Genomic DNA, 14,268 nt, shown 5'->3' on the forward strand with positions numbered 1-14,268 from the left:
AATCCCATCCTCACCCCAGAACAATAAGAAGTTCAGAGCTTAGCTAAAATTAGTACAGTGTTTTACCACCCGGGATTAATCTGGTTTTGTGCAGAGCGCCCTTGGAAAAATGTGAAACAGTCAATTTTTAACAATTGGAAAAAAATGTTCTACCAGGTCCAATTTTATCAACAAAAAACTTCATAGAAGGAAAAAAATGCTGTATTTGGGTTGCACAAAGTTGAGTCAACTTGAAGCTGGAGAAATGTTTGCCCCCATGGATCCTTGTTTTTCCTTCATCGGGCTCAATTATCAACAGGTTCAGCAGCATCTCCTCTGTAGGAGGCTAAAGATTCTATTCTCAGCGCCTGTGGTGCATTACTCATTCCTCCATATACACCCACACTAATGGCTTTAAGGTACTGGAGACAAAATTTGCAAATTATTTCATATTCACAGAGACTTTCAGGAATATTCTTGAAGAAAATAGAGCACAGACAAACTCCAAATATTCACCAAGTCCTCTAATTGAACTGAACTTTTGTACACGGAATTTCAAATCTTAAGGAAAAATAACACTTAGACTTAACTCTTCCAGTGCCCATTCGCATGAAAACATATCCTATGTGAAAGTAAAAGTAAAAGATGGAAAGCGTGCACAATTAAGAAGTGTGTGAACTTGGAGGATGTGAAAATATTTGCAGCATAATCCTTTGTGAATGGACATTATTCTGTGGAATTGGACACACCCTAAACATGACACAGCAAAAGGCAAACAATGACCGGAACACTATAATACTGCGTCAGGGGCTGAGAGTCTCGAAAACATACGTCATGCTCATATATTTAGCATGAGTTTTACTACATGGAATTTTTAAAAATAACATTGTGCCATTACAGAAATACAGCTAAATTAAGAAACAAAACACGCAGTACCCTTCTTACCTATGCAACTGCATATATGTGCTTATAACCTCAACTTTTTTATATATTGAGTGTAGAACCAGTTTTAAAATAGACAATAGTGCCCAGAAAGCAAGTGCAACACTGTTTTATTGTGAACATTTTGCCTGTTTAAGACATTAGCTGGGCTTGTATGCCATAGGTAATCTTACATGCCACCAAAATAAAGTGCAAAATTACAGTCATCACCTGATGTAACTAATTTTGTTTCTGAAGTGAAACTTGTTTCTAGAAATCTGAAAAGCCCTTTTTGCCACGAGAGTAAAGCCAATGAGCAAAAAATAAGGAAAAAAAAAGCCTGTAAAGAGTACAGGGCAGCTTTGACATTCTTAAATCTGTACAGATACATATGAAAAAAAACATAGGAAGAAATGAAAACATTTTGCCCAGCTTAAAAGATTTTACAGAATTAGATTTTGTAAGGATAGCAAGGACTATTTCTTTAAACAACAAAAAGTCAAATCTATCCTTAAGATGATGAATGGAAGTTTACAAGTTTCTTCTAACGCAAGAATACTGTAGTGTTTAATATATTTTTGAATACAATTTAAAATTGAGTTTCTGCTTCCAATTTCAGGCTTCACATCAGCACCAACAAGTCCACAGAAGATGAAAACGCAGTTGTGGATACAAACACACTCAGGACACAACCTTGTTCTCTTAAACCGAATAAAAGCAATTATGCTGTCCGTCCTAAAAATGAACAGGCTCTCTTTTTAAGATCAAAATCAAATTCAGAGGAAATACCAACAAACGCAAAACCAGGTTGTTTTCGCACTGATCTACATTGTCCCGTTATGAAATGTCAAAGAACATATGGAAGGTTCTGGGCAAACATCCAATCCAAAGAAAACGGGGTATTAGAAGAAAAACTCTTGCTGCTGCATAGACAAGTGCAAACACAGAACAGTCACATATTGAAGCCAGTGCATAGGAAAGATAAAGCACTTATGGTATTTGCAAACATTAACTACTAAATAAAGCTCTGTGATCTGGAGGGGGGGAAGTCCAGTTGATATAAACCATGAATCAGAATTAAAAATGCAACAAGAAAAATAACAGCACAAAGCTTAAAACAGATGCAAATTTACAGAATATCCATACACAAGCAATATAATTAAAAAATAACCTACAGTCCCAAATATCCTACTATCTTTGCATAGAAACAGAGGAGCATAAAGCAGATGGGACTTTGGCAGATGTGTTCCGAGAACCGTCAGAAACCGCATGAATTAAGAAAGTATTTTCAGTTCAAGCAAAACAAACACTTTTGTACAAAATACTGTATGTCTAATCATTACACATCATCGTCATGCTTTCTGTATGCAATCTGCACGTTGTATGTGAGGAAACGTGGGGTCAGGAGCTTTTCAATTAAAGCATGTTGTCATTCAGAGTCTGTAAAATACAAATCGTAGAACTTTGAAAAGGGGGATAAAACCAGGGTCAGGACTCCTCACACCCCAATAATTATGGCAGCCGGATGAACCCTGGGTTTTAGTTATTATCTATGAAGCAGCACAAAGGCCTCCAGTTTCTGAGGGATGTTACCCCTGTACACAAGGTTGTGTTGAACTATAACACGCGCTGCCAGACACTGCAGTGTAGTGTGGTTAATGGGCTGGATCAGATTTTTCGCCATTTCTTTCTCGTCCAGCAGGTCGCAAGCGGTCTGCTTGAAGGAGTTTGTACTGTCAAAGTGGGAGCCGCAGGCAATCAGCAAGTTCATGATGTCCGGGTTGTTGTTAAAGGCTGCCACGTGCAAAGGGCTGTTATTGTCCTCATCCCTGCAGTTCACGTCCGCCCCGCATTCCACAAGAATCGAGGCCACCTGGTAGGAGGGAAACTTACAGACAGGGTAGCGCCCCACGCAGGTAGTGTTCCTGTCGACCGCCAGATGGAGCGGGGTGTAACCGTTCTTCCCGCTCGGCCGCAGCTTGAGAAACCTATAGATTGTCTCCTTCTTGAAGTGGTCTTGCTCCACAGTGCACGGGACCTTCTCCAGCAGACAGATCAAGTGCAGAATGATGGAAAGAGCCTTGCTAAGCTGAGCAGGATCGGGCGGGGGCTGCGTCTGCTTGACGGCTCTCTCAATCTCCAGCACGCTTTTGCTGAGGATACCCATGAGGTCATCAAAGGACACGGACGTGCCCAGCAATCCCTTGGCCCGGTCTTGCAACATGAAGGAGAAGAGCTCAGCAAAGGAGAGCAGGCTGCTGGCTGTCATGGGGCTCAGGGGATCCAGGTTGCTCTGCTGCATGTCTAGGGCATACTTCCAAAGGTTAATGCACCTCTCAAAGTTGCCAGAGTCTGCATAGACTGCACCCCTGTAGCGGATGTAATAAGAGGTATCAGGGTGCGAAGGGCCCAGAATCCTCTCTCTGATAAGCAGCGCCTGCATTCTCATCTCATCGGGGTCAGCAATCAGGTTATCGAGCTCATCGGCACAGTTTACTTCCTTGGCATAATCGTAAGCCATAATCAAGTGTTTCGGCTCGGCCTTGTACAGAATATTGCTGCTTTCGCTATATCGCATGTCCATGGCCTTCTTCCAGTATTTCAGTGCACCCAGGAGGTCCCTTTTTTTGTCCACAAAGGTTGCGCCCAGCAGCTCCAGGGCATTAATCCTCTCCATTTTGCTTGTCTGCTGGTGCTGAGTTAGAAAGTCGACAATGTTCGTGTGCCCAGTCACGCTGGCTGACAGCAAGGGTGTCATTCCATAGCCGTCCTTCTCCATTTTAGCCCCATACTTCAGCAGCATTTTCATGATTTCCAGGCTGCCCGACTCAGCGCAGTCATGCAGAGCAGTGTTACCTGGAGGGGATATAAGATCGCATGTTAAGAGAGCTGCGTCTTCAAGGAAAGACAATACCACATACCCACACCAACACCTAAACCTTATCCAAAGAAACCAAGAAGCCTGCAATTAGCAATACTGCAAGAGCTGGGAGTCTCAGTTTTCTAAAAAAACATGAAAAAGTTCAAGCACACAAAAATAATGTTCTATAAAATTAAAAAAACTGTATTAAATCATGTTGATAAAATCAGATTGTGGGAGTATGGAACAAGGTTCTCTCTCTGATTGAGATCTTCAAATTAATTAGCTACTCACAGTTAAGGAGGCTAGACTGGCCAAATATCCTCATCCCATCTTATACCCTCTCTATGTTCTGATATTTAGAAAAATAAATCACTAATTCTGGTTCAGCAAGTTCAATAGAGAGTTGATCACATTTTCAGCTAATGAAAATTTTAGTCGATGCAAAGGTCTTCTGAACTGTACTTGTATATATCAGCTTACTGCAAAGAAAGTAAAAAAATAATATTGCTAAAGCCAGAAATAAGATAAGGCATCAAAATATACACTGTGTGGAAACAATTCATGAAGTACATGGCTATAATTAGTAGCCACAATTTTATGAATTAGCAAAGTGCAAAATATCACTAATACCCCTGACATTTTTACAAATTCTTTTTGCACCAATTCATTGGAAGTAAGAAATGAAAGCTCTTTTATTAAGCCTTACAAAAGGTTTTGCGATATTTCTTCCAGAAAACACGAACATAACCAATGTTAAACATTAACAAGGCAACCTTTTCGCGTGGTAGTATTTTGATCTACAAAACAAAAGGTACAGTTCATTCCTTGCTGAAATGTGAAAAGTAAAATAAACATTTTGCCTGTGGACTGGAAATATGTATTTCCTTTGTTTTCACTTTCTGCATAGAATTCACCTCTCTATGTTCACTGTTGCCTGCGCACCAAGCCTGCTCCTTGTTAACAAGCATGCATGGGTTTCACAGAATGACTAGCGTAGAAAACCTATAATTAGTTTCTTACTAAATGAGGTTTACACAAAAGTAGTTTTAGCCATAAAAAAATGCATGTTAAAAGAACTTTAATTTTAATGTAGTATTTAATATGCAAGGATACATAAGATGCCTCATTATAAATCTTCAAAACATGCTGTATTTATGAGGAAAGTAAAAATGACAAAATGCCATAAATATTTATCTGTGGATGAATATAATTCATAACTGTCTCAACAAAAGGTATGCTTGAGAAGATGATTATTCCTACAGCTCATTTAGCCTGCATTGTAACTGCCTTACCCTCCTCTATTCTAAAGAGCAATAAATGTCAATCAAAACTGTTAGGTGAACAAAAATCCTTCAACTAAAATGAGGGGTTGGAGGAGCCTGATGGATGCATCTGCTTTCAATGTTACAGTGGAATTACTACTTGATTAAAAGCAGCCTTTACAACACCGTGCTCTAGGTCATGTCTATATATGAAAGCACAGTTATAAATATCCTGAAAACAGCGGCTTAAAGGACAACTTTGGGCACATTTTTACAAGCTGAAGTTGCCATTTCTAAAATTAAAACACAACTAACTTTGCCGTCATGTAAACGTGCGGCAAGGGAACATCTTCGGAAGTATTAGAATTACCGAATTGATGTGGGGGGAAAGAAATTTGGAGATAGACCACAACACTAATGCATTTTTGCATTAGTGTTGCAAAAATGCAACACTATATACTTCCCTCACCATATACTTCCCTCAAACGGGGAACTAAGTGAATGCTGCAAATATTGATACAGGAGGAAAGCCTACCTACCACAGCCTCTCTGTTACTATGGCAACGCGGAACTGAATGGCAAGGCGCAGGCAGCTTCTAGTACTGTGAGGGCTGCCGCAGAGCCCACTGAACGCTGGGTGTGAGGGAGTGGGTGGGTGTTTGGGAGAAAAACAAAAAGGTGGAAAGCAGTAAAATTAACTCTGTGCAGCCCGGATGTAAGAAGCCTGAGCAGTCACACTAGCTGAGCGTGAAGAAGATTCCAGGTCAAGCTGAGCACAACTGGCCCGAGTGCTAACAAAGTGGGCTTGAGCTTGGTTGCATGGGGTCGGCCTTGTGGCTAGCTGCCAAACGGAGGCTGTGCTGCGATACGCCGGGCCCCAGTGGGCTTGTGATGAGCCCAGCTTAAGAAATGCTGCTCTTCCAAGCGGTGCCAGATCCCCTGTTGAGCACTGTGGAGCATGCAGGGCGTCAACCGCCAAACGCCCCCTGCAGGTACGCGCAACAGGGGAGCAGAGTTTTACTGTCACCTGCTGCTGGTCAACTCATTACTTGGGGACACCAGGTCTTTAAACAACTGCCAATTCCACAGCAGGCGTGTGGATAATTCAGAAACAAAAACTTCAGCTTTAAATATTGTAACTTTAAGCCTAACAAACGGTCTTCTGGTAAATTCTAAAAAAAGTGGTACAACTGCAGTACAATTGGTAAAATATATGGCCTGGTAAAAGGAAAAGAACGCTAACGTTGTGCTGTCAGAAAACAGTAGACAGTTTACAAAACGTAATAAACTAGTTGGGAAATGTTAGGAATTTTTAGAAGTATCAGTTTAACCTTTAAAAATGGGCTCAGTAATTAAGGTTTCATCATGTCCCCTCCCTTGTCCCATGTACATCTCCTGAGATCCGAGAATGGATTTTTTTTAATGTATAAACCAAGGAAACATTAATATTTTTAATCAGCAATACTTCTGCAACATGAATGGGCTGTGAAACCAGTGAAGAGTCTCCTCTAATAAATATTTTTTTAAAAAGCCTGTTTTCGCTAGAAGAAATAAAGATCAATACAGCAGAACAGCCTTTAAAGGTCTTCCAGGAAAAAAAAATTGTGATATCTGTAGTGACAAATTAAGTTAAAAAAAGCCAATTCATTCTAAGTAAGATGGCAATCATGTCCTGAATAATGAGTGCTTCATGAGTCAATTTAAAAAAACAGCATAGAATTCTGAATACAGAAGATGTGGATTCAATCAAAATAAGAAAAACACTGAAAATGTAGGATAAGAAATAGTAAAATATACTGTGCTCCTTTAACAGAATTCCCACTTCACGCTAGCAAAATTAGCAAAGTTACAATTGTGCATGAGACATAAATCTTAATATTTTAAAGTTCGAAGAAATGTAAATGAAGTATATAAAAGACTGCTTTTACACAGCTAAAGGAGAACTGTCAAATGTATACCCTTTAAAAACATTCACTTTAAATCTATATATAGCCCAATTTAAAATTGCTTTAAGCTAAAATAAATATCCCATGTTAACGGCTCTTCTTCACAGAAGAAACGTCTATACATGACAGAACTTGCAAGCCTGATTGTTACCGTGAGAAAGCAAGACGGACTCAATTATCTGGTGGAAAAATACTCAACTGCATGTCCAGGCCTACCAGCATTAATCCTCTTCTGCTGCAGACCAGCAACCCCTCATCTTGTTCAATTTCTCTAGATTGACAAACCTCTTACCTCTTATTTTTGCCTCAATTAAACCTCAAGGTCGATACAACCCAACCAAATTTCTTACAGGTCTTGCATCATAAATGACAGTGGAAATGAAAGAAAAGTAGTGGTAGTTTTAACTTAACTCACAGAGACATTTATTTTAACACTGGATATTCTGGATAACACTGGTGTTCCCGGTATTTTTTTTAAATTATTTTACACTTAACTGCAGCAACTTGGAGGGGGAAAAAAAACTTACAAGGTTTAGTTATATGAACTTCAAATGCACAGTGGCTTTGAAAGGTAATCACTCAACCCCTGGTCACATTTTATGGTGTTACAGAACAATATGGAATATGTTTTTTTCCCCCCCACTGACAACACACTAAAAGGTCAAAAAAAATTTTTAAACCCATCAAATGTCAACTAAAGTATGTCAAAAGGCATGTGGGAGATGAGACAATCTGTAAGAAGATTCTATGGTCTAATGAGATCAGAATTTCAAAATTGACCTGAACGGGCCTCAAAGTTAAGCGCTAAATATGGCTTTTGTCGATTAGTGGGAAAAATATTCAATCTGAATACATTATAATTCCATTCTGTAGGAAATTGTGAAAAGGAAAAACACTTCATTTTTTCTTCACCTGACATGGAATACATTTGTGACAAGTCCTTGCAAAGAAATACATTAAAATTAAGTGACATCTGGAGAACCTATTCTATCAAACACGCAGACTGTCATGAAACATACTTAAGTTAGGGAACAAGTAATAGGTTTATTCCATGTTGAAAGGAGAAGAAAGAAAACAATGTTTCAGCTGGGGAGCCCTAAGTTGTGATGACATAAAACATCACTGGGAATCTCTTAACTCAAGAGAAAAGTCAAACAAATGGAAAACCACATTTATGTCTTTATAGTACTCTTCTGTTATGTGTTAAAATGTCACACAACACCTATTTCACTAATTAAATGGATGGAAAGGGGGCAAACAGACTTAATATGGATAACATACTACACTAATCAACTGCCTTCAAAATGTAATCACCTGCTCTAACATAAACCTGCACTAGGAAACCGGTTTATTAAACCATGAGCAAAGGATTAAAGCACTTCCTCTCAAATGCAATTTCCCGAACAAAAGGACTTCCTCAATATGCTATTGAAAATGATGCAGAATGCGTTCCAAAACATCATTTTTTGCTGTAAAAAGCTGAAGTTGCATTCTGAACAGAGTCTAGAGGATACATGCCACTTTTCTGGTGTATATGCTACCTAACACCTGGTATTGGAATATTTCCAGCAGTCACTATGCAATCAGATGTCATTTCAGCACTGAAGGAACAAGTTGTAACTTGGATTTTATACATATTTTAGTTGTGAAAGAAGCACACAATCACTAAACCGATACTTATCCTAAACTCAAACACCACCAGGATTTCCTGTAACTATTCTTTACAAAGGTATTTACTATTCTTTATAAAGGTGAATGTTTTAAAACATTCAAACCAATTCAAATAAGCTACTTAAAATCATAAGGATTCAGTATTTAAATGTATACAGTGAGCCTCATAATACAATACAGAATTATAATACTGTACTGATGTCTTTTAGAGTAAACTGCACTGACAATATCTGATATTTTAAAAATCCTTTCAATGGCTGAAAAAAAGCCTCTAAAGTCCAGTAGCATAAAACTGGAGAACTTAAGTGACTGCATTTGCTATTGGTAATTATGTATATTTTGCTTAAGAGAACTCTTTTTCTAGTTTCCATATTTTAAAGTGCCACAGATTACAGAACTTTGCTGTGTTGTTTTGGAACAGTTTCCATTTTCAAAGTATTAGTACCCTCAAACTAGATGACAATATAATCCCAGAAATTTCTCTTGATCACCAAAAATAGGTTTACTACAGGTTATATTGACCTTCTCCACAAGTAACATTTTATGGTACGTAATGGACTGATAATGTAACCGATGATAAATTATACTCCAGAACCCTTCAACTAGCAACCACTCCATATTTAAAACTTTAAAAGGAGATCCCTTTTTACACTGTCAAAAGGAGATCAATGCTGTACACAAAGCAGACAGCTCAAACGTACTTCATTCTCGGAGATGCAAGTCCCTGCCTTCAAGAGCATTTTAGAACGCAGCAGGGAGAATTCTTGATCACAGTGTAAATGTGCACTTTGTTCCAGCTGGTCCTAAACTAGCTAAGTGATTTTCAGTAACCAGAGAAAGGAATTAATATACTTAAAAGAACAAAGTCCTTTAGCAACATGGCTGGGAAAAGCCTGGGTTAACTAGCTGGTCCATAGCATTGATTCCACCATACTCTGTACATCCGTTTCAGACATGGATTGCCAGGTGAGAAAATGGTAAATATCCCAAAATGTGTCGATTCCGGTTTTAATTACAGTAAATCAACTGTTTTATGAGTGAGAAGTAAAACCTTTAACGTTTAAGTGGAGGAGACTGAATCAAACCAACCCTATCTAAATTTGTTTCTAGGATACATAAGTATACGTTTCACACGTGTGCAGAGGTGTCTAAATGGACTCGGATAATACAGAAAAGAATTATATTTCTCAACAAAGCGAAGAATGCTTCCCAAAATGTCCTTTCATTAAAACATCAAACAGTCCATGGAGGATCCAGTGATGACTGACAACTGTCAAATGTCCTCCATACCACAAGCAGTGTTCGGTCAGGCAAGATGAGACCTGAACATTATGACAGAAAAACCAGCAAATGAAAAAACTTGTTCTGCACATCGCCTCAACACTACCTTATTTAAATCGCTGTAACCAACACACAGGAAACTGAAACCACGGCAATTCACCAGATTTTGCCAGAAATGTTAGTCCTACTTAATGGCTAAAAGAAACACTGTGTAGCATCCAGTTTGTTACCTATGACAACACAAAAGTTAAGACACGGGCATAAGAAAACAAAAACGTCTGGAATTCAATAAATTCTGATTCTTACAGTGGTAACTAACTAGGACAAATTGAAAATCTATACATGCCAAAGCTATACTTGTTCCAAAGACAATAGCAAAACCAGAGAGAGATGAATGCTTCTGCAAATTGTCACTGCACAGCCTTGTAAAACAGTTCATTGAATCAGTAAAGGACTTCAGTTGTTACTGGGTTTGTATTTCATTGTTTAAGCTTGCGAAATCCCAAAAAGCACTGTTGCACCGAACAGGTGCATAGCAGAATTTGTATTAAAAAGTGCCATAAAGTTCTCAGAATGTACTTACACATCTTTGGTAAAAAGCCCTGTTAGCTAATTATTCTGCACGAACTTCTAAAGGCTTTAAGCTAGAGTCAGTGAACCACCTTTTTGATGAATACAATGAAACTTAACTGAGAAAAGCTGTTGAATATTGTATCTTTCTGTTCATCTCATAGGTCTACCCAAAGAGGCTCATATAGCATTTACTATACACTACATTCTTTAAGTAATTACATCCAAAACTTGTTCTAAAAATGATGTATTGATGGTGATAAGGATTAAATTAACAATTAACTGTCCACAGTAACAGCAGGAATCTTCCCACAACAAACTAATATAGAAAGTTTACTTTCTCTCAAATGTGATTCAAGCTCTGCATGCATCTCAATCATTTTATTTGGAATGTCAGTAGCAAACCAAAACATTGCTAATCTGCAGTTTAAGTAACTATTTTTTTCCCAAAGAAACAGAAAATTATTTTATCCCCCCCCCCCCCATCTGATTTTGCTTTGACTATAGTAGTAGAATAAAAAAAAACACTTTAGGACCTTGACAATATAATCAAAAGAGGAATCTTGATCCCAGTAAGACCTTTCAATGTAGATAAGGACTGTGTACAAAAAAAATCAGTATGCATTAAATAAAATAAACACTTAGAATTATTCGACACATGAAGCTTCCTACAGTTTGGACCCAAAGCACAATAATTCACGAGCAGCGTATTAACAAGACCAATTTGTAATTTAGGGGCTCTATCACAGCAATAAAATTTTTAAAAGCACCTGCAATTTTGGTTTACACGTCCTTAAAGCTTTACTTAAAATGATATGGTCAAACAGTCCAATTAATGAATTAGCCTTTCGTTTTACAAACCCTTTTAGTTACCGTTCCATCACGGTTTTATGCTTAGTACGATTGACAGTATACTAAAATCTACCTTCAAATGATGGCTGTAAAGTAAAAGTCCACAATGAGACAACTTTAAACTGAAATCATACACCAATACTGAAACGGTATGCGGAATGTTTACTGTGAGTAATCTGCCCGATGCACATTTAATTTAAACAGACAGGATGAAGCCACATAGCCGGGCTCTTTGCGGTTCTGCCGGCCACAGATCTCCAAGGCAAACATGCAAATTTAGGTTGTGGCGTTGGGGGTGGTTTTAAAAATGCACCTGCAGATCTTTTTTGGATTTAAATTAACGGGTTAAACCGTAAACCTGCTTGTTTGCGACTGTTACACCGCTACCAAACAGTCTGAGAGGATACAATTAATGAGTCACGGAACGGACTGCTCAGGATACAGCAAGTCAAGGAAGTTGGTTTCCCCCCCCCCTTCTTCGCTCTAGTTGTTAAGGGCTTCTCATTCAGCCCCTGGGCAAACTGGCAGCCCGTGTGCGGAGTCTAGCAGTGCAGTTCGACTCTTCACCTACCTTTCACGCTTTTCCTGTTGACATCAGCACCTTTCTCCAAGAGGTACTGAGCGATTTCCTTGTGCCCCTTGTAACAAGAAATCATGAGGCAGGTGTGCCCGTGGCGATTGGCCACTTCGAGATCGGCCTTGTGCTCCACCAGGTACTTTACAATGTCGAGGTGCCCGTCGAAACAGGCGGCCCTCAGGGGGGTCGAGTTGGTCAGCGTCGTGTTGTTGACGGAGGCTCCGTGGCCCAGCAGGGACTGCACCACCTTCAGGTGCCCGGCCGCAGAGGCTGCCCACAACGGGGGGGCTCCCTCGATGGTTTCGCCGTCAAAGTTTACAGATCCCCCGACTTCGACTGGGGCCAAGCAACACTCCAGGAGATACTCCACCAAATCCAGGTGCCCGTAGCGCGCTGCCATCAGCAGCGGTGTCGCGCCATTGGTCTTTTCTGCCATCAACTTGGAAACTTCATCCCCAGCTTTGTTCTCCAACAGCTTCTGGAGCAGCCGGAGCTTTCCGTCCCGGGCTGCGTTAAACACCGCCGTCTTCAGATCCATTTCATTCCGCAGAGGTAGAACAAATATATAAACGTGCAATACCGACAAATCGATGTACAGCACCTAGTTTGTTCGGTTGGAAACTTAAAAAAAAAAGTCCCGTTATTTCGTAACCTGTCTACTTTGTGTTCGAGAGCCACGTAATCAGTTTAAGGTAAACCCACACCGTTTCTCATTAAAATCTTGCTTTATTAACTCCATGACTGCAGCTCCAAACCTTAGAAATTCAAAATCAGGGCTCATTGGGGTTTTGAGGATACCGCTGCGGCGTTCCCGAGCTCTTCGGGGGGTGAAGTTGTCGCCCTTTCCTTTGTGTGTGTCTAGGGCTCGGCTGCGGGTCACTCCGGCAGCTCTCCGGCGTCGACTTTCCCTCCCGCAACACTCAGCTCCGCTTCACTGGTCTCGGTATCTGCACCCCACATCTTCCCGCAGTGCCATCGGTGATCATTCCCTTCTCACGGAGACGTTCGTGTCAGAAGAAAATAAAACCAATGAGGACATGTTTTCCCCCTTTTTTCCACTCGGATGCAGCGTGGGCCAGACGGGAACTCACAGGGTAGCTGCAACCGCCTCCGCCTGGGTTTCCTGTGTGTTTCCAGCAAGACAAATGACGTCTGAATGAATGGCTTCTCTCTCCTGTTCCGCAAACCCTTCCTTTCCGTTTTGCTGCCCGGCCGCGTCCTTCCTCCCCGCGAGTGCCCGCAATCCCCGTCTTCCCAAGGCTAAGACGGCACAACAAAACACTGGCGAGTGTTATCTTTTACATTTGTAACACGGAAGGTGTTTCAGCCAACACGCCCCACCTCCCGGCAGCAGCAACCCGTATGACGACTGAGCACACAAGCCGCGGAGTGCAGTTAAATAGGAAGCACAGCAGCTCTCGGCCCCCTCCCAACAGGGGGCCCTACTGGCAGCGAGAGGAGCCAATCAAAGGTTTCCCTGGTTTGCACGATTCGTCAGCTACATAACAGTGGTGTGTGCAATCACTGCGTTTGTGAAAAGACTTAGGGAATTACTTTTTAACGTTGAGTAAACTGAACACTTTTCATGTGGTTTGTTTTGTTATCCCCGGTACAGGGAGGATAACTCTTTTTTTTTTCTAGCTAGGTAAACGCATTATGGCAATTATGTTTCTTTAATGTAATTACATATTACACATGAATTTACAAGGCGATTGTTTTTGTCTATCAACACGGTCTTTACCTGATGTATTTTAAAAAGCCTTCTATTAAAACCGTTTTGTTTTGTCATAAAAGTATTATTTTTTTAAAAAATGAAAAGGGTTTTTCAAAAATAAAAGAGGCATTGCGCCGTACCTTATGATATTTAAAGTACTGTCCATGGTTCCTATAATTTAATTTTTGATGCACTGTTCAGATGATCATACATTTCACCAAAAAAGACATTTAAAACCGAAGGTATTTTAAGGGGCTACTGCAAATATATTGCAACATATAGTGTACATCGTGCGTTGTTCGTGTATTGTTCCATTCTGCTCTTGAACTCTGAGGGGATTTTGCAGATTATTGTAGCTCAGATAATTTCTTTTCGTTTTTCAAAGCCGTTTGCAGCTACTGTAGCAACCCACGCTTTCTTTTGAGAGCACGACTCAATTATTATATAGGCAATTCCACCTGAGTAAGATATAAAAAGGTGCCTGTGTCGTGAGCTGCTGGCACAAGAGAAATAATGATTACGTTGCTTAGTCACTCCTAAATACAAATGAACTGTTTCTAGTTTCCCTTAGAATCGCAGATCTGTAAAACTGCCATCCTTTGTCCAGGCACGTACCCTAAACAAAAATAGCA

At 40.0% G+C, this 14,268-nt stretch overlaps 1 protein-coding gene across 1 annotated transcript; it reads right to left on the bottom strand.

Annotated features, from left to right (window-relative positions):
• Positions 1-1,014: 1,014 nt before the first annotated feature.
• fem1c (fem-1 homolog c) lies at positions 1,015-13,293 on the bottom strand. The gene is made up of 2 exons (XM_088912000.1): positions 11,917-13,293; positions 1,015-3,756 (listed from the first exon to the last, which is right to left on the bottom strand). The coding sequence occupies exons 1-2, from the start codon at positions 12,458-12,460 to the stop codon at positions 2,447-2,449; spliced, it is 1,854 nt and encodes a 617-aa protein (XP_088768126.1). The 5' UTR covers positions 12,461-13,293; the 3' UTR covers positions 1,015-2,446.
• Positions 13,294-14,268: the final 975 nt, after the last annotated feature.

The sequence above is a fragment of the Atractosteus spatula genome, chromosome 3 (genome assembly GCF_055471065.1).
Source record: "Atractosteus spatula isolate fAtrSpa1 chromosome 3, fAtrSpa1.hap1, whole genome shotgun sequence".
Taxonomy (NCBI): domain Eukaryota; kingdom Metazoa; phylum Chordata; class Actinopteri; order Semionotiformes; family Lepisosteidae; genus Atractosteus; species Atractosteus spatula.